The sequence below is a fragment of the Phragmites australis genome, chromosome 23 (assembly GCF_958298935.1).
Source record: "Phragmites australis chromosome 23, lpPhrAust1.1, whole genome shotgun sequence".
NCBI classification, from domain to species: Eukaryota; Viridiplantae; Streptophyta; class Magnoliopsida; order Poales; family Poaceae; genus Phragmites; species Phragmites australis.
The window spans coordinates 22,803,944-22,823,843 of NC_084943.1; the positions used below are offsets into that span (position 1 = coordinate 22,803,944).

General features: G+C 41.4%; 2 protein-coding genes across 3 annotated transcripts; one reads left to right on the forward strand and one right to left on the reverse strand.

Moving 5' to 3' along the window:
* The first annotated feature begins 4,749 nt into the window (after positions 1-4,749).
* On the forward strand, positions 4,750-8,057 carry LOC133906257 (ras-related protein Rab5A). Its single transcript, XM_062348110.1, has 7 exons — positions 4,750-5,027; positions 5,335-5,412; positions 5,508-5,675; positions 6,575-6,623; positions 6,853-6,926; positions 7,401-7,494; positions 7,670-8,057. The coding sequence occupies exons 1-7, from the start codon at positions 4,986-4,988 to the stop codon at positions 7,774-7,776; spliced, it is 612 nt and encodes a 203-aa protein (XP_062204094.1). The 5' UTR covers positions 4,750-4,985; the 3' UTR covers positions 7,777-8,057.
* A 556-nt stretch (positions 8,058-8,613) lies between these two features.
* On the reverse strand, positions 8,614-13,502 carry LOC133906256 (E3 ubiquitin-protein ligase RSL1-like). 2 transcript variants are annotated; one of them, XM_062348109.1, is made up of 4 exons: positions 13,269-13,502; positions 11,902-12,798; positions 9,821-10,569; positions 8,614-9,367 (listed from the first exon to the last, which is right to left on the reverse strand). In XM_062348109.1, the coding sequence occupies exons 2-4, from the start codon at positions 12,301-12,303 to the stop codon at positions 8,980-8,982; spliced, it is 1,539 nt and encodes a 512-aa protein (XP_062204093.1). In that variant the 5' UTR covers positions 12,304-12,798; positions 13,269-13,502; the 3' UTR covers positions 8,614-8,979. The 2 variants fall into 2 exon arrangements, with proteins under 2 accessions (XP_062204093.1, XP_062204091.1); XM_062348107.1 differs by having other exon boundaries at positions 13,274-13,501.
* Between the last annotated feature and the right edge of the window lie 6,398 nt (positions 13,503-19,900).

Consider the following 19,900-nt stretch of genomic DNA (forward strand, 5'->3'; position numbering starts at 1 on the left):
CCTCAACAAAAAAAGAAAAAAGAGACACACTCCTATACCTGAAAACCCCACATATAAGACGATATTGAAAACGACGGAACAACATCTACCGCTTGACTAGAACAACGATGGGCGTAATTCTCCTCTAGTTAGGTCGAGGTCCGAAGAACCGAAAAACAAAATACCATGCGAACTAACTTCTGACGAACGCCATCATTGTTTTATCAATTACTCCTAAACCACTCATCCAAAACGAACCAGACTAACGCAATCGGAAACATAATAACTAGACCTGCAACCTTCATTTCAAGCTTATGGTTGTATTCGACACCGATTAAACCTTAATCTTCATAATTAAAATGTTGCACGTTAGGCGGATCATCGAACACTAATCCGACTTGAAAACGTCCAATCCCAACTATCTAGAAGCATCTAAGGACTATTTAGAAGTCACTTGACAAGGAACTTGAATCGACGACAGATTTGGCGATTTTCCTCGAAAGCTCCTCCTCCTTCCTTCTTCTTCTCTTCTTTTCTCCTCTTCTCCTTTCTTCTTCTTATCCTTTCTCTTTCTTCCTTCTTTCATCCTGTAGGATGCGAAGCAGAAATGACCTTGGCAATATCCAATTTCAGAAGCAACGAGGGTTCCTTGGAGCGCTTCAACAGTTTATGAACGCACTCTGGTTGACTCAACCATGTGGTCCAGTTCAGGCACTAGCCAGCGATTTGATTGTCTGCCACACCGCCTCCGTAAAAGGCTGGTCTAGCTGTTCAAGGTTGGCAGGTTGAATCCCCATGGCTTGAAGATCGACTGAGTGTGCACGTTCAGCTCCTGAACTCCACATGTACTTGTTGGTCTGCTGAAATCCGAAACGTTTCATATAGAAACTGACATAACACCGTATAAAAGGAATATCAGTTGTGGAACTTCCATTGGATATTATTCATATGAGCTGGTTATTGCATCTGGTTGTTCCAGCTTGGAGAAAATTGCCTCATGGTATTGGGAACTTGAAATCCTTGTGCACCCTACGCAGCATTGAGTTGGACACCATGCATGCATCTCACCCGACAATATAAAGGGTCTCGGAGAATTGACCAATTTGACAGATCTTGCATTTGGATGGTAGGATGACGACCCTATATCTCGTGATTTGGTAGCGCTTGTCTTGAAAAGCTTTGCAACCTCAAATATCTAGATATGATTGGCTGTCCCATCCCATCAGAGGCTGCTTGGATGTATCGAGTTCAGTACCTGCTTCTTTCTGCCATCTCCAGAGATTCCGTGCGTACGATTCCTGGTTCTGAAGGATTTTAGAGTTGCCTCTGACAGAAAATCGTACCTGGCCTTTGAGGCAGGGGCAATGGCCAAGCTTCAAAGGCCGGAGCTACTTCTCAATGCGCAGGGATGGGACAAGCACGGCGCTGCTGCGCCTGCTGGCATCGAGCACATATCCTATTAGGCCTCAAGGAAATCTATGCAAACATTCCAGCCCAAGAGCTGGACTGTCCGCGTTGAGGAACGCCACTGACATGCACCCAGCTCGTCCAACAGCCAACATCGATATTGGTAGTGTCAATGCAGGGTTTCACGTATTTCGTGACGCCATGGATAGGAGGAGGGATGTGAGCTGCAGTATGTATCTACTCCGTTTGTGTTCATGTATGACGTAGGAACCTTTTCCTCCCAGCCCCGAGCCCATGAGGCAAAAGAAAAGAAAAGAAAAAAGACTACTACTAACTCTTAGTTTCAGTTCTCTCTCGTTGATTTCCTCGTGCCATCAAAGGACATTCCCAGCTGCATTACATATGCGGAGTATTGCGTAGCACTACGTTTTTACTAAAACTAATGGGCGTTGTTTGGACTGTTGTCGACAGGATCTCTGCGTCAAGAGGCAGCCATGCCAGCACTTGCTTGTTGTAGCCGATGGTGAACTCTATATTTCTTTCGAAACCAAAGCAAGAAATGCTGATGGCGAGCTCTATTTACATGTATCAACGCAAAGCACATGGATCGACGTCGTTGCGGGATGTTGTGCTTCCATACCCCTTCATCTGCCACCAAGCTGCATCGACTCGATCTTTGGTTTGAGACTTTGTAGAAGCTGTTCTGAATCAGCAGCATCACCTGTGGGTTTGTTGAGTTAGTACCAGCTTGTTGCCTTGTCGGATCATTTTGTTGCAGTAATAATGGATGCTAAACGTATGGGTTCTTTACTCAAAATTGCACCCTAAATCCAACTACCTATGATTTTTTTTTTCCCACCAAAATTTGAACGAACTTCCAGTTTCAGCTTGCTTCAGTTGGAGAGATGTAAACATGAATAATCTCTTTTTTTTCTTCTTCCCCTTTTTTTGGCTGTGTGATCGTTGATGCGGCCCAATCCAAGAGGTGGAGCATATTTGATTGCTATTTGGTTAGGTCATGATCTAGTCTACCAGTGCAATTTACGCCATATTTGCTGCATGTTTTGACCTGTCATTTAATTTGGACGCAGCCAGCCTCTGACTGAGTGACTGGCCGGCCAAATAAATATCTTACTGTAACTGTTCTTTGCGTCGAATGCTTCGTTATATGCTTCTCGTCGTCAAAATAAACCTTGTTCGTAGCACGCATGCATCAGGGATGAAATGTTTGAGAACCACACATCCAAGTCAACTGCCAGCATAATTAGGCTCGGTCTTCATGAATCCATTTTACTATATTATTACTGTAAATCATACCCTATATTTACTTGTACTATTTTTTATCTGGATACTCATGCTCCCACTGGCAGCTCTTCTTTTCGATTGAACAAGTGCTCTGCGAGTCCTGAGAAGAAACAAAATATTGCTCTGTCTCTGTCATAATAAGAGAGCTAAGCAACAGGTTTAGAGGCTCGCAATATGTATAGGAAGCTATTGAGCTGGGATGTCAGAGTCATGACAGTGAACTTCGGAGCAAGCAAACAATAAAAAAGGAATAGAAATACTACTAGTTTGAGACTACTTTCATCCACACAAGTTTTTCCCCTTTCTTTCAGTTGCTAATGTCGAGAATAAAGATGATTATCTAGAAGAATAAAGTGTAGAGATAAGATGCTGGATAATGAAAATTTAGTCCTTAAGTAATCTTCAAATAAAATACCTGTACTTTGCTGATACGACAAACTAATTAGTTTAAGCCAGCAGGGCAAGATTGTCGGAGCATGACAAAACAAAGTTTGAGAGGCAGAGAGGGCATTCTAGAAAGAGCTAACTGGTAGCTGGTTGCAGACGCTAAAATTGACCTACCACCACCTTCTCAATCTCAACTCTGAAAGCACACATTGCAGGGCCGGTGTGCAAAAGTTGAACATTTCTTCTTTTGTGGTAGTACTTTCTCTGATCTTAAATATAAGTTAATTAGGATATTAATACGGCTTTAAATGTAACACTTTAACTAATAATACTATAAAATAAATTATTTTAAATAATAAGAGTTACATATTAGGATGATATTTTTTATGAGGAATATAATGACATAACCTTAGATTGACAATCTATATAATTTTTTTATCGATGGTCAAAGCTAAAAATATTTGACTTAGCACAAATCTAAATAGTCTTATATTTGGAATCCGAGGGAGTAGCATTCAACAGCAACATCCTAGTTGGTAAATCCACCGCCTTATTGTTCTCGCTTTGTACTCCTAATTGGTAAATGTTACATTCTGAAGAACATCTGCCTTTGAATGAATGTGTGTTCACAAGCCGACACAGTGTTGAATTTTGACCATTGACTCCCTATGAGTTTTGTAGGGCACATGAACCTAGGACAACGGAACAATGCTAGTAATCTCGAGAGAGTTTTGAAAGAAGTGACTTGCAGGAGATCTGCCCATCTTACATTGATAGAGAAGGAAAAAAATGAATACAGGGTCAAAGGTCTAAACCAAAGAAACAAAGACAAAATAGAAGCGAAAGAGCTATAAACTAGGTAGGAAGTAAGACAAACTCTTCTCTCGTGTAATGCACCACATTCTTGCCTCCTTGTCTTGGCAAGGAGGGTGGATATTAGAATTTCATGATGTTGGAAGATTCTCGCATTTCGTTCCTTCCAAATTCCCCAACAAGTTACAATTACGAGGGATCCAAGAGCTTTCCTCGGTACTCCTGCCATATGGCCAACCATTGTCCACCATTGCTTTATGAAGTAAGGATTAAGAGTATGTGGTTTTGAATAATGTCACTAGGTGCCTCACTAATGTGTGGGGCTAGAACCGATGTCTTGATGTCACAGTCAATGGCATATTTTGAAATAATGGTCTTTTGTGGTGAAATCTTGAAAAACTTCCAAATAATAAGTTTATTTATAGCTAATAGTAAATCGTATAATTGACATCAATTCCAGTTTACGAAGATCTTGCCTCCTCCTTGATCTTGGTGACCAGTGTGACCATTGAAATTTCATAATATTAGAAGAGTATGCGGTTTTGAATCATGCGGTTAGGTACCTAACTAACGTGTGAGGCTAGGACCGATATCACTGTCAGTGGTATATTTTAAAATATTACTCTTTTTGCAGTGAAAATTTGGAGAAGCTGTAAATAATAAGTTTATAGCTGATAGTAAATCGTATAATTGACATCGATTCCAGCTTACGAAGAAGCCATGCGAAGCTGTCAAAAGTGGGAGGAAGAATTCATTCGTGTTCGTTGCGCGATGCCCTGGTCAAAGAATCCGTATGTAATTACGCAACAGTGTAGGTACCGAATTAGGAAAAGGCTCTCTGCTTATGTGTAAGCCTTAATCCCAAAGAAACACCAACACAACCAGAGGAGAGGAGCGAAGACGCCACGCACCACGTCAGGAGATTTCCCTTTTTTTTCCTGCAAGAGGAAGACGACGAAGAGGAGCTCCCGAATCCCCTCTTCTCTCGCTCGATTCCTTGCGTGCGCGCGATTTGATCCCGCCCAAGTCTCTCTCTCTCTCTCTATCTCTCTCTCTCCGGCGGTTCCTCCGATCCCAAATCGTTGATTCACTCGATGGCGGCCAACGCCGGCAGCAAGATCCGCAACGCCAAGCTGGTGAGGAATCAACATCCCAGCCCCTCGAATTCCGTCTCTTGACCCAGCCGCAGGTGGCGCGTCAAGTCTGGATTTTGGTCAACTGATCTTGTCGAGAATCGCTCCTAGTTGGCCCCGATGGGGTGAACTGATTCGTGTGTGTTCGTTTCATTAGGATTGTTGCGTGCATCGTGAGATAGGGTAGATGAACTTAGCCGCGATCGTTTAAAAATCACGTCTTTTTGTGGTATCGTTAGGGTTTGTTGTTTGGTACGGCGATTTTGAGCTCTGCGGTGCTGATACGTGCTTGCTTCGATTGGATCGCCAGGTTCTTCTCGGGGATGTGGGCACGGGCAAGTCCAGTCTGGTTCTCCGGTTTGTCAAAGGCCAGTTCGTTGAATTCCAGGTGAGACTTCAGATTTCTTTACATGTGACTTGTGATCTCAATTGAGCCGGTTTGCATGTTGAGATGCCTAAATTTATTGGTTCATTCGTCTGCAGGAGTCCACCATCGGCGCGGCATTCTTCTCACAGACCTTGGCAGTGAACGACGAGACGGTGAAGTTTGAGATATGGGATACAGCAGGGCAGGAAAGGTATCACAGCTTGGCTCCCATGTATTATCGGGGTGCTGCCGCTGCGATAGTTGTCTACGACATCACAAATGCGGTTAGTACAACACAAACGTGCTTACTTAGACTAATATAAATAATATAGTGGATCGTGATGGTAATTTCTCGAGTTTATGAATTACTGCCACATGCCTAGCTATTGCAAAGACTGATAAGTAGGAGTCGTATGCCACTTGCAAACACGACTCTAGAATTAATGACATAATGATGGACGACAGCTTTAGAACAAAGATTAGTTGGTCTTAATGAGAATTACCTTGCTTCTATGATCAAATGAGCTAACTAGATTTCCATGGTCTTTGATTAGCAACCATATTGTCATTGTGTCCCTGAGAACTTATGGTGCACTCGGCTTGTAGCAATCTTCAGTTCCAAAAATAGCATTAAGAGCTCAATCTATCAACTGATTGATTCTCTATTGCTATTTCTCCTCATTGATGGGACTATTCCTTACCTAACGACCTTTTTGGTTTCTCTGTATGAATGATGAGTTTGTAACTTAAATGTTTCGGTACTACTGAAATACCAACCAAATACAAGTGTTCTGGAAGAATGTTTCATCCTTCTGCATGTGCCATGACTGCTGAGCTTTGCATCTTACCCTGTTTTTGTAGCGACGTGTATCAATTTTTTTTACCTATATGAGGCATAGTCATTGAATTCTTAAGTCTTAAGGCAATTCAGTTCTGAGCTTTGGAAGGGTGTGCTAGTCCAACTGTGTGCAATTCATCTTCTTTATGCTGCATTTATGTTCGTTTTCCTGAATGAACCATCAGAAATGAACCAATATAATGTACCAAAGTTAGAGCAACTGGCTGTTTGCATTTTCTTTCCCTGCATTTTATGTGCGACCTTAATTCTGAATAGATATTGTGTAAATTTTGGTGGTACGGGAGTCATGACTAGCAATGCTCGTTATTACTTTTTACCTTATAGGCCTCTTTTACAAAAGCAAAGAAATGGGTTCAAGAACTTCAAGCACAAGGTAATCCGGTACTCCTCTATTTGCAATACTTTTCCTGTGTTTGACGTTGAGAAAATATGCACTTATATGGTGTAAGGTTGCTTCAAAAGAAATCTTGTACTGTTGTACAGTTGTATAAGAAATTGATCCACCGACTATGATGGCATGGACAGGGTATCTGTGGACGTGTTACATGAACAAGTGGGCTGATGCGAAGTTACTTATTCATTCTCTCTTTTTTCTTATGCAGGAAACCCAAACACAATAATGGCTCTTGCTGGTAACAAGGCTGATTTGTTAGAGGCGAGGCAGGTGCCAGCAGATGTATGTAATTGTGCTTCTTAAATCCCACTGTTGGCAGTTATTTTCATGTATCACTGCATTTTCTTTCAGTAGCAACTGTCACAGACTGGGATTTGTCATCATTATCCTGTAAATGATGCATATATTTCTTCTCGTTGAGGCTCTTGCATTTAATTGCTGCATTTTTTAAAGTTGAAAATACGGTCCAGATTGTTAGGGAATAGAACAAGTTCGGCTGCTGATCTTCTGTTACAGCCTTGTTCAGATAGATTTTTTTTTTCCTTGTCTTGTAAACAGTAATGATAGTTTTGATTGCCTGCTCCCAGTTTGATGTGCCATTTTAAGCTGGGACCTGGGAGTATGGAAGTGTTGGGCATGGAGGCGGCATTGTTTTCTTTTTCCCTGCTTGTAGAATCTTGTTTGCTTGCTATGGCATTCTTTTTTATCAAATACAATATTTTCAGTCAGTAACATGATGCTACTCCTATGCTGCAGGAAGCAAAGACTTATGCTCAAGAGAACGGCCTCTTCTTCATGGAAACATCTGCTAAAACGGCGATCAATGTGAATGATGTATTTTACGAGATTGGTAAGTAACATTTCAAACGCAAATATAGGCTGGGTGCTAGGCCATAGACTAGACATGCTTTTGTGGATGGATTTCTGTACATCTGTCGAATTTTCTAGCTACTGTACAACTACATCATCGGGCATCCGCCGCTGCTAATATCTGAGCATTGTTGTGTCCATTCTCCTTGTTTCAGCAAAGAAATTGCTTCAAGGACAGCAGGCTCAGAACCCACAGGGCGGAATGGTTCTCAACCAGAGACCACCAGAGAGGACGGTGAGCGCTTCTTCCTGCTGCTCCTAAAACGCTGTGTGGAGTGTGGACTACATGTGCCATGGCCTGAAATCCTAGAGGATTATGTATGCAACGGAAAATTTGTTGAAGCCTGTAGAGTAGCTGCCATCCCAGCTGCTGTGCCTTTCACTACTTGTTTATTGCCATCTTCCATCTGTAAATGTGAATACTAGAGTGTTACTGCAGATATTCACAGGTGCTGCTACAGTGTTTGTGCTCGTGCTTAAGTGTTTCTGAAAGTAGTGAATGAAATAGAGTAAATCAAAGTCTATACAGGTTCGTTTGATTTACTTATTCTGGTCGTGCAACGTCAAGTTTTCTTTTATTCAGCCTGTACCATTAACTAAAATGTTCAAATACTGCAACTCTTGCAGCGGAACCAGCGCTGTTGATAAACGCCCTGCAAGCTTAATGTTGCGTAAATTCACCTTCCTGTGTTTTGCCGCCTTTTGTAAATGCTTCTACTGTTTCCTTTTCATCCAAATGTCGTGTCAAATGACGAACAGAACTTGGATGCATACTTAGTTGTCGTTTTCAAACAAAATCTTGTACTGACAGAGGGACGTGACTTGCACGTATGCTTACAGGGAGCATAAGAACCATATCATAGTTGTCTAAGCATACTTAGTTGTCGTTTTCAAACAAAATCTTGTACTGACAGAGGGACGTTACTTGCACGTATGCTTACAGGGAGCATAAGAACCATATCATTGGTCTTCTTTTTTCTGAAGATTGTACGCATCTTTACGAATAGACCTGTCACTTGGAGCTATATGCTGAAAAATAACCAGCACCAAAATATTGTAGAGTGGTTTTTGTTTTCCCTTTTGAGTTAAGAGCGTCACCAACACAAAACCTTCCATCAACAGAAGGTAAACAATTCGATTTCTGGAGAAGTACCACAGGCATCAGCTACGCATTTGCTAATGTACCTGATTCAACCCAACACAGGTAATTTCAGAAACCTCCCAAATACATGTGGCTCACATTCAAAAAAAAAAAAAAAACAGAATCTAAAAGTGGAGACTAGTGAGTGGAGAAAACCTATTTTGCTGATGCACCAGAACCAAAGTGAGTAATACAAGGGAAAGGCCCAACCAGTGTATGGAAGCATATCACTTTCCCTGTAAATTATCAACAGGGGCATGGAAACATTATTCCGAATGAAACTCAGTATGTGCCATTTCTTTACTGCTATCTATAACTGTTTTTTCACTGGATGTAGTCATCGTTGTAGCTATCACTGATCACCGAGACAAATCGCTCGAGCCACGGCAGCTGGTGGAGGTCCTTCATGGTGTCAACTATATAGGAGTCGGCACAGCGGGGTGGTGATTGACAGGGGTTGTCTCCCAGGCTAAAACCCCCGGCGAGGAACCTCTGGATGAGTGCCAGTTGCGCTCTCTCCTGCTCCGAGTAGCCCTCAACTGCGGTTGGCATGCAGTCAAATGTGTCCCACGCCCATATCTCAGATGCTGCTTGGCTGGATTGTGCCACAGAGGAGGGTTCCATGATGTCTTCATCCCAGAACACGCATTGGCATGTCTGTACGCCGTTAGCATAGTCAGCACCACAGGAGTAGCAGAACTCATGTCCACACCTGCAAGCAGAAGTGACAAAGTGACTTTAGCACAGTGATGATAAAAATAGGACATGCATTTCAGGGCAATGGCCATCTCTGTGATGGCAACACAAAGCATACTTCACTACTTTAAAGCAACTAGGTATACATTGATTTTGGGCATCTTTCAAAATTGGATTCTTAGTCAAAGCAAACTAGGAATGTTTACCGTTCATTAAAAGATTACCGTCATTTCTTCATGAGCTATTGATCACTAGCATTTGGATGGCCTCGGTTCAGGTATTGGATACTTTTGACAAAACCAAGGAAACCAGGGAAATAAGTACTGCTCATTGATTTAGGCTGCGGTACAGCTCAGTTCTATGTATATATTGTCTAATTTATTTGGAAATTCCGTGCATCAGAGAATGTTTGAAAATTAACAACTTCAAAATATCTAGTAAATATGGAAAAGAAACATTCAGAGCATACCAGCAGGTCATATGGAAGCAGCCTTGTGTGAGTTCAATCATTCGTCGACATCTCTGACAGCGCCTCCACCTATTGTTTTGTGCAAGCCGATGCAAAGATAGGTCTCCAGCATCTCTTTCCTCAACAGGCAAGCTCTGGTACTCACCACAGCCCATCATGACGTGCCATGGCACTCCACAATTGATACAGATATCTCTATGGCATTCTGGGCACTCGACACAATTCAGATCTGACTGACTTGATGAACTTGCCCTCGAGAAGTGCTGACTAAGATCTAACAATACTGAACAATTTGGAAAGGGACAATAAAATCTTTCCATGACTGAGGTGCCAGCTTCTGCAAATGCTCTCTCCAGGGACTGGTAACTGCTAACTGGAAGGAATGACTTACACTCACTAGCTGAAATAATATATTTACACCTCAAATGTGGGCACCTTAGTGGCAGCTTTGAGGTTTGCAGCTTTTCTTCAGCATATGCAGTCAGACAGTTATAGCAAAATGTGTGTGAACAGCCACCCTTGATCATCTGAGAACCTAGTTTTTCCTCGCAGCAAATCGGGCAGGTGCCAACCTCATAGGGAGATAGATACCTGATGCCTATCGCTTCTTTAGCCAGCTGCAAGGGCCTCTCAAGTTCAAAGCTAGGAAGCAATATTAAATCAAAATCTTCCAACTTATCAACCAGTTCAAGAATCCTGTGTCCTAAAGCCACCAAAAGCTGGTCTTCAAGAATTTCAGCTTCTGCTATCTGTCAGTACAAAAAACAAGAAAAAGACATGTAGAGTTATCAAATGATGCACAGAGTTCAAAGCTAGGAAGCAATATTAAATCAAAATCTTACAGGAATAAAATGAGGTAGCTGAACTGAATACTCTTTTGCTTTGGGACCAAAATACATTGAATACACAGTGCATAAAAACGGCAAAGGACAAATCCAATGATCCACAGATAAATAAACAAAAGCCCATGCAGCTGCTGCATTAGCAGCAAAGTGGAGCATGCAGCTGCAAGTTTTTGCATATTTACTGCCATCCAAGCATTTTTGTTCGTCTCACTACAATTTTTTTTTCTCGAGCACGCGGGAGAGCTGCGGGTCATTTCATTAATTGGAAAGAAGAAACAGTACACACCGAACAAACAAACAACAAACTAACAACACGCCACAGAACAAGAAGGAACGACCAAGGAACCAAAACAACACTCTAGCTATCTAATAAGCTCCGGAAACCCAAAGCTCTGGCAGCACGCCAATCCGCACCCACAACTGCAACCGCTGACACCACTGAATTGACATTCGGAGAAGCATTATTAAAAACACAGTCATTGCGATGCTTCCAAAGCTCCCAAGCCACCAGAATGACAAGGGAGTTGAAACCTTTTCTCCAAGGCTTGCCGACCAAACTGGACGCGCCCAACCACCAATCAGCGAATGTAGAATCGCGAGGAAGGGGTGTCACTGCCTGCGCCCAACCACATATTGGTCTCTTGTGTGTTTGCCCGTCTCACTACAATTTACTGTCATTTTTTTCCAGTGTAAAGATCGGTATAAACAATATTGACCAATAATATGTGTATACATAGCTGTTGAACTTGCCAACAGGAAAGAAATTATCTGCTATGACTGACTGAATAGGTTAAATTGACTAATTTAGATTTTGGAGTCAGCCAAGATAGCAAGAAGCCAAATACAGTAGTACAGGCATAATTCATTCATTTATGAGCAGTGCTTCTAAAACATGAACTTCAAACCTGGATGAGGGCTTCATTCGCAACCACCCACCGCTCAACTACTAACAAAATAGATTTAGAATGAATCATTCAGGTTTTAAAAGAGCATATTTACAGTCATTTGAAGTGCATGATTTTGTTGATATATTTTAAGAGAGAAAAAATGTTCTATTCAGTTTGATGATATTGAAAGAAGCCACTATGCAAAGTCCAATTGTTACAAATATACCAACTGAATTAAAACTCGTGTTAGTATAACTAGCAACGAAAAACAAGAGTTCAGTGTTATGACTGAAACCAAAGCATTAACTCACCAATTCCGTCCATTATGAAAATGCGAAAGGACTCCTACCTGAAAGTACAGCTTCTCGGAATTGGTGAAGGCGAAGATCTTCCGTATCCCATTCTCCAGCGCCACCAACAGCCCATCCATAAGCGCCAAGTGCTCAGCGACCAGCTCCTCCACATAAAAATCCAGCTTCTTCTGCACCCTAAGAACAGGCACTCCGGGTAACCTTTCCATTACCACCCCAATCCCAGACAATTTCTTCCCCTCAGGCTCCAAGCTCGACACACCCTTGAAGAACAGCCGCACTGAGGTCTCATCAAGCTCCCCCTTTGTGACACCGGCAGTGAAGGATTCCTCAGTATCCTCCCACTCTTCCTCATCTCCACAGCAGCTCCTGAAGTCATCCTCACCTTTGGAGTTGCCGGCGAACCCACCTCCCGCCTCGGATGATAACCTCTCCTCCATCCTCAACCAATGAAGTAAAAAAAATCCCCTCCCTCAATTCAATCAGAATGTCCTCCTTCCATTCCCAATTCTAGCAATCCCCATCAGGCTGGCTCACCAAGAACCCAAGCACACAGCAAGCAACCAAAAGTTCCCACCAAACAAGCCCTTTTGAGCTCAGAATTGCACCTAATCCCAACTCAGAGAAGGTGGCCTTGATCCTTTTGCCACAACTACTCCGGCACCAGTGGCCTACTGCTCTGACGACCCCACAGATTGGGTGCTCGGAATAGCACAAGGTTTGGCTCAGAAATTGATGGAGGAAATGGCCAGGAAGAACCAGACGGAGCCCCACACCGCGAATTCTAGAGCTGCGATGGCGAAATTGGTCGGGACCGCGACCAAATTCACCCAAAAGCTGGAGCTTTCTCCGATCCTCCAGTTCCTCATATGTGACGGCTCGATAGTTCGGTCCCCCCAAATAGCGCCAGTTTTACCTCCACGAGCTCCAATCCCCTATTGTTCAAGAGAAAAATTAGCACGAATTAATTAGAAGGAGGTGAGCCACGCGTTCCTTCCCCACGACAAAAAATTGCAGCAGGTGAATGGATTAAACTCCTAAAATCAACAAAGATTTTAGCTAAAAAAATTATAAGTCTCGAAGAAAAGGGGGGATACAAGAGGACATTACGCGCGGGCGCATCTGCCGCCAATTTTGCCAAAACTCCCCCCAAACAGATCTATGAAACCCGAGCGCTTGCCCAAAAAACACAAAATTTAGACAAGAAAAATCGCAAGCAACGAGAAACGTCCTCGCACCCTTTGCCATCACTCCAAACTTTTTAAAAAAAAAGGTGCATTTTTTTTACGAACAAGCTGGATCAAAAGCGCGCCCCGAGGCTTCCCCAACGCAGCAATCGGTGCCCCAAGAACGAGTAAACCCGGATTTACTAGTACCTCGCAAGCAAAACAGGGGAGGGAGAGACCTCACCTGGGAGTGAGTCACATCGAGGGAGGGAGGGCCTCGCCGCCTCGGGGACAAGACTCTGAGCGCAGAGGAGGAATTCCGGGCAAATGGAGACAAAGATGGAAGCTTTTCCGACGGCGGTGAGAGGAGGTGCCTTTCTTGCGGCAGTGGAGGAAGAACTTATTCCATTCGGGAAGAGTGAAGAAGAGAGAGAAAGGGAGAGAGGAGTGGCGTTAAAGCAAGAGCCCTCCTAATTATTTCCTCGCAGTTGCAGGCGTGGAAATAATTGCATTTCTTTTCCCTTTGATTTCAGGGAGATTTACAGCTTGGTCCTTGGACGGCCATTTCTAACGGTGACGTATTTTTGCCTTTTTCAAATGGTACAGTAAAATAGGGTCGATCTCAGTTAACAAATTATCTCTAATAGAGACTGCAAATCATATTTTTTTCTTTATTACAGTAAAATGGGATGGATGAGGGATACGGTAAATTTGCAGCTAGAAAATGGCTCCCATAATACTGTTTGTGTGGATCTAGGGAAGAAGAAGAGTAATAAAAGATAGGAAATATGATATTTATTGGAGATAAAAAAATAAAGAATACTATAATAATAATAGAGAATATTATAATAATATTATAAAAGATAGATTTTTAAGCTATTACAACAATGCAACTTAACACCCTCTCGTAAACTGTCATTTCTACTCCTATCGTGCAACCTTTTTCCTTACGTGCGCAGCGCTCAGTGAATGTCCATATCAACATGTTGTGGTCTGTAGACGACGAACAACATAGAATTTTAATTCTACAGACCATTAGTGTCACATCCGAAAAGGCGAGCGCGAAAACGTTGCTATGTTTACGCGGACAAGTTATCACATGTGATAGGCAGAGACAGTCTATACGGTTTTTTATTAGATGGTTAATGAAGGTGATTGTATTAATTATTAGTCACTAATCTTTTTAATAAACGTTGCGTAAATATATATATAATGATGTAAATCTATGGGGGCGTGTACGAGTTGTAATGAGAAAGAAAAAACAGCTGAGATGTTACAGGTTAAGGCGAGGGGCGAATCGCAAAAGGGGCTCTCGACTCGATTTAGCAGAGCAGCTCAGCTCAGCTGGGCGGTTGATTGATTGATTGATTGGGGTCAGTGGAGTGAAAGCGAGGCAGTGCAGTTTAATGGCGCGTGGGGTCCACCATCGGTGCCGGGCTGAGATTCCTCCTGGAACGGAACGGAACGGGAAGCCAAACGCGTTGCAGCTGCAGCTGCGGTGCACCGCCCATTTCAGTTGTGGCAGTGACACGCCAACCACCTCTCTCGTTGTCTATCTCATCCATCAGCACCCTGCCGAGCCAGCCTCCCTCTCCGACCGAGGGGCTACCTCCCTCCCACGCATCACCGATCGAGCCGGCCGTCGTCCCGCACCTCTGGACCGCTTCAACCGAGTCTACTTGAATCGGTTCCGCACATCACTGAAAGATACTATCACTCTATACTAAATATTACAATTATTTATAAATCGTTATATATAATTGTAACTATTATATCTGTAGTTGCAACTAAAAGTTACAATCACTCTATACTAAATATTGTAACTCATATATGCATATAGTTGCAACTAATTACAATCTTTACTTAAAATTGGAGACATACTTTATACCTGTAGTTGCAATCAATATATGCTCATACTTGTAACTAATCTATGTAAGAAATTACGATTGGTTACAAATCGCTACTTATTCTTGAAAAAGATCTGATGTCACCAGAGGGGATGAATAGGTGAAACCTAAAAATTTTACAATTAAACGCATGGATCAGCAAAATACGGACTCTCCACAGATGTTTTTCGGAACCTTCGCAAATATACGGAGGTTCCGTAAAAATCTACAGATACTCCGGATATTTATAGGAGAACTCAAATTGATGCCTATGCAACCACAAGACTGGGAGCTCAACGGATGACGCCTAGCTGTTTAGGTGAACAAACCACAAAAAGTAATAAACGCAAAATCACTGGCTTAACGAAAAAAACGAGTTCTCAAATAATAGATTTACATCTTACTAGTACTACTCATTGCTCTCATAATCTTACATCAGATCTCACCTAGAATCACAAAGAAAAGTGAAAATGGGAGCTTTGAATACTCTTGAATTGCTTTTCTTAAGTTAGATCGAAATGAATAAGCTGGGTACTGTTAGAGAGAGAATCTGGGTATAAATACTTCACACTCAAAAATTAGTCGTTACACCTATGAAAATACGAACTCTCTGTAAAAAGACGAACATTCCGCAAAAGTACAGACCTTCCGCACACCCTTAGTTAACCTAAACTCCGCTAAAGTACGGATTATCTGTAAAAATATGAACACTCCATATTTACACATTTTTATAAAGTTAAAGTTAAACTAGGTGCAAGTGTTGTGTTTGATATGTCTCTTATAGATTTGTTAGATCTTTTAAGCATTGTTTTTACGTAAACAAATAAATTTCATAACTCGATAATAGTATGGTATCGTAAACTCAATTTTAAAATATAAATAAATTTAAAACTATAAGATTCATGTACCGTTTTACTTTTCCTCTTTTGGATCATCATACGTTAAAATCTCACCTGATTGAATTACACATGTTCATACTCCATAAAATTTATTAGTTCTTTAATTTTTTTATTATTGTCACTAAAACTCATTTAGACTAGATGCACTTTTAGTTCTCTAAGTAGGATCGCGGTCAATGGGTGTGAGCCTGCTCAGTCACGGGTGCCACACATATAGTCAGTCACGGCCTCACGGGTTAGCTGCTCATCAAACGCGTGCTAGACTAATGCGCATTTTGTAGATACATTGTGCGTACTTACAGAATATAAATACATAAATCTGCTGCAAATAGTTCTACTTTTAAAGCCAAAGATAAATAAGTTAACAGAGGATACCGTCGCAGAATAGAAAGTTGCTGAGATTCTCCTGCAGATTGTATTGGGAGAAGAGAGAGAGAGGAAACAGTGGAAGCAGCAGAAGGAGACAAGCGAGGGGTCAAAACTTGGACACCTCGGCAACTAGACTAACAAAAAATTAACCCTAGCATCTTCTAATCCATGGTAATTAAGGGGTGTGCGTACCATGGCGGATGATAAAATTCTCTTGCTCCCATAGCATGTTCACAACAAATATGTAGTAGCTTGACTGCCTCACTGCCTAGCTTGTTTCTTTTGTCCTTTTTAATTTGAACAGAGTTAACAGTGATTGAGTGAGCATTGGCGTTTTGTGACGTGGGTTGGGTAACTTTTAGGTGTGTCTCTGGTTGGACCGGCACTACTCAGGTACGGACGGTCCATAGTCAATTATCAAATACTATTAAATCATTAAACACTGTCACATCTGTTAACACCTAGTACTGCTGCTTTGCTAATTACTCTGACCATGGCAGGCCATGTGTTTGTAGGTTAGGGTACTGACTCACTCAGTCTAGAAAGCACATGCAGCAGCTCAAAAAAAAGAAGGAAACTACGTTGTCTGATTAAAGCTTACTTATGGTCAGAAACTACGTTGTCATTTTGCTGCATATATATTCTACCAACGCCTACCAAAGCAGTGTTGTGCCAACATTAAGCTAGTGTACGACGTTGTACAAACTAAACATTCTTTAGGGATGATCAAGTAGGAGTATCAGGCCAAGGTGTCGGCGAGTATATAATATCAAGCAACCTGTCTGTCATAGCTACGTGTACATTGCTACAAGGATTAAGATTTGGACGGGACATGGATGGATGTCAGTCACGTGCATAAACCGGAAAAGATTTGTTGTGATCATGTAAATGAACTAGACCTAAAGAAAAAGAAATGTAAAACGTGCTTGAGTTGTTCGTGTACACTATTTACACCATTGATTAGTAAGAGTGTTTATGTACACTACATAAAATTCGCAAAAAAAAAAATGTACACTACATAAAATGGTCCTAGATGTTTACGCAGATCCAAATTCTAGTATGTAAGACTTATTCCAAGCCGCTTCTTGCTTAACTATATATGCAGATGACAGTGATCCCGGCAAAATAAATTAAAGCACCTGATGATGGATTTTTTTCATGGCGGAGCAGTAGTAGGCCAAGGTTTAGCTCGGCGGGCTTTTATTACTTCGAAGCAGGAAATTGAACCAAATAATCTGTTTCTAAAAAGTTTTTGAGAGATAAAAACTGGTAAAAAATATTTTTATTATAATAATCTAGAAGCTGATTTGGACGAGCTTTTGTAGTTTTTTAAGGATAATGCTATAAAGATATTACATGTATTATATATTTTATCAGCATTAAAAGCCAATTCAAAAGTAACTTCTTAACCACAACTTTTAGAAATACCTCATCCTAACCAAAGTCCCTTACCTCTGTTCTCCTCTCTACCTGAACCTCTCTCAATCTCTCTCGCCGTCTGAATTTTTTGGCTATTCTTCTGATTACTCGCCTTCTCTCAATACTCACCATAGAGAGGATTTTGTGATCTCCTCTTGCTTACTTGGTCATGGTTCATGACACTTATACTCACCAAGTCGCGGGAGCTGCTTGGTTGATGATGACATGTCATTTGGAAATCGGTCCAATCATATTTTTACTAGTAAAAAAACGTTATCACTGTCAGTTAAAAAACTACATTATTACTGATTTTTTTACCGGCGGTAAATAAGTGACAGTGATTATACATATTATTGCCGATTAATATAACAAACTGGTAGTGATACAAGCTATCACTACCGGTTATTGAGTTTATTTTAACGATTTTTATACTTATCACTATCGGTTCTTGTTACGAACCGACAATGATACTCAATCCAAGATAAAAAATAATAATAAAAATTTGAGCATTCATGCATTAATTTAATCGAGATTTATTACTAATAATCATAATATTTGAGTTTATATCACACTAATCCTATTGTACAGTAAAAGCTACTACATCATGCACAGCCACACGCAAAACCCTAAACCCCCATGCGTAAAAACCCTAAATGCACGCAACTAACCTACATGTGGCCCTAATGATACTCGATCCAGGAGAAGAAGTCATCGTCGTTGGCGGTGTCACCGTCACCAACCCTAAAGTCATCCCCACTGGCCTCCTCCTCCTCCTCCTCCGATGAGCTCAACCGGAGCTTCTTCACCCTCAGCTCATCGATTAAGAAATCCCACACCTCGTCGTCCTTGGAGGGGGACCCTGGCGAGTCATCGCACTGGCAGGGCATCGTCCTCTTCCCTGGAAGATGGCACCGATGTGGGACGTGTGGCCGGAGAAGGCTGTGGTGGAGGCAAGGGTGGAGTCGGCGGCGACGGATCCATCATGCGGTGTGACGATGGAAGGTGTGAGAGCGCGATGGAAGCGGCCAAAGTGCTAGCAAGAGAGCGAGTTGATCAAGTGTGAGAGAAGAAACCATTTAAAGGTGCTTGAGAAGCCAAGCATGCGCGCGAGTGAAGACATATATATATTTTGTATACCATTGTCGGTTCTAAGTACAACGGCTAGTAATATCTATTACCACTGACTATCAGCTTTTAAAGATATATCTTTTAACGAGCTAATAGCTAGAATCGGTATTGATGTATTACTGCTGGTTTCGTATAACTCAACCGATAATGTTAATCACTATTAGTGCTGAGTTTTATTGGTTTGATTTTTTATATGCACCTTTTTCAGTAGTGCTCTTTAATGGTTCCTAGCCACGTAGTGAAATGATACTTCATTTTCCCTCTCTAATCTAATCGTTTTAGTGCCAGAGGTTATTTATGCTACTGGTATCACAAGTCGACGACGGGTCATAAGCTCCATTGAGAGTTGGTTGGGAGGGCCGGAGGGGACAAAATGTGTGAACGACGCGTCCAGGAACGACACGCATAGCACGCGTGGGTGCACTCTCTCTCTGTGTACGAAGCATTTTCTATACTCTCAGACGTATATACTATTTTTAAAAATATATACATCTAAAAAATAATATATATATCTTAGATTTTTTTTACTTATAAAAAATTATATAAGTATAAAAAATAGTATACACATACAGAAAGTAGTATATAATTTAGTTATAACAGAATCAACTATGAATTGAACAGGAAGTATGTACTTCCAAAGTATAGATAACTACTCCCAGTTCGATCTATAGTATGACTACATCATATATATATATATATTATTATTAAAAAATATACAAGTTATAGCAGAATCGAACGATCTCTACCGTCCATTTGAATTTATCAAATGATCACCGTACAAAAATTCTTCCAATTCATCTTTATAAAAATACATTTAATAATCTTATATTAATTGTCTTCTACATCTACACGTCTAATATTTATCTTTTATATATTTTAAAAATATATTTAATATCTTATTATTTATTTTTATATCTAAACAGCTAATATTTAGGAATTTATTCTGGATGTGTGATGTTGACACACACGTACCCAGTGATAGATTCCCGACGACGGAAAAGGAACAGAAAGTAGTGCTCATCCGTATCACTTCACGCGTCGTCTGATCGTGTGGAAGCATCCAACGAAGCTGCTTCCGTCGCGCCCACCCTCACTGCCATGTGGGCCTCCACTCCCGCGGCAACTAGCCACGCCGCGTCGGCCTCCCCTGCTATTTAAACCCTCCATCGC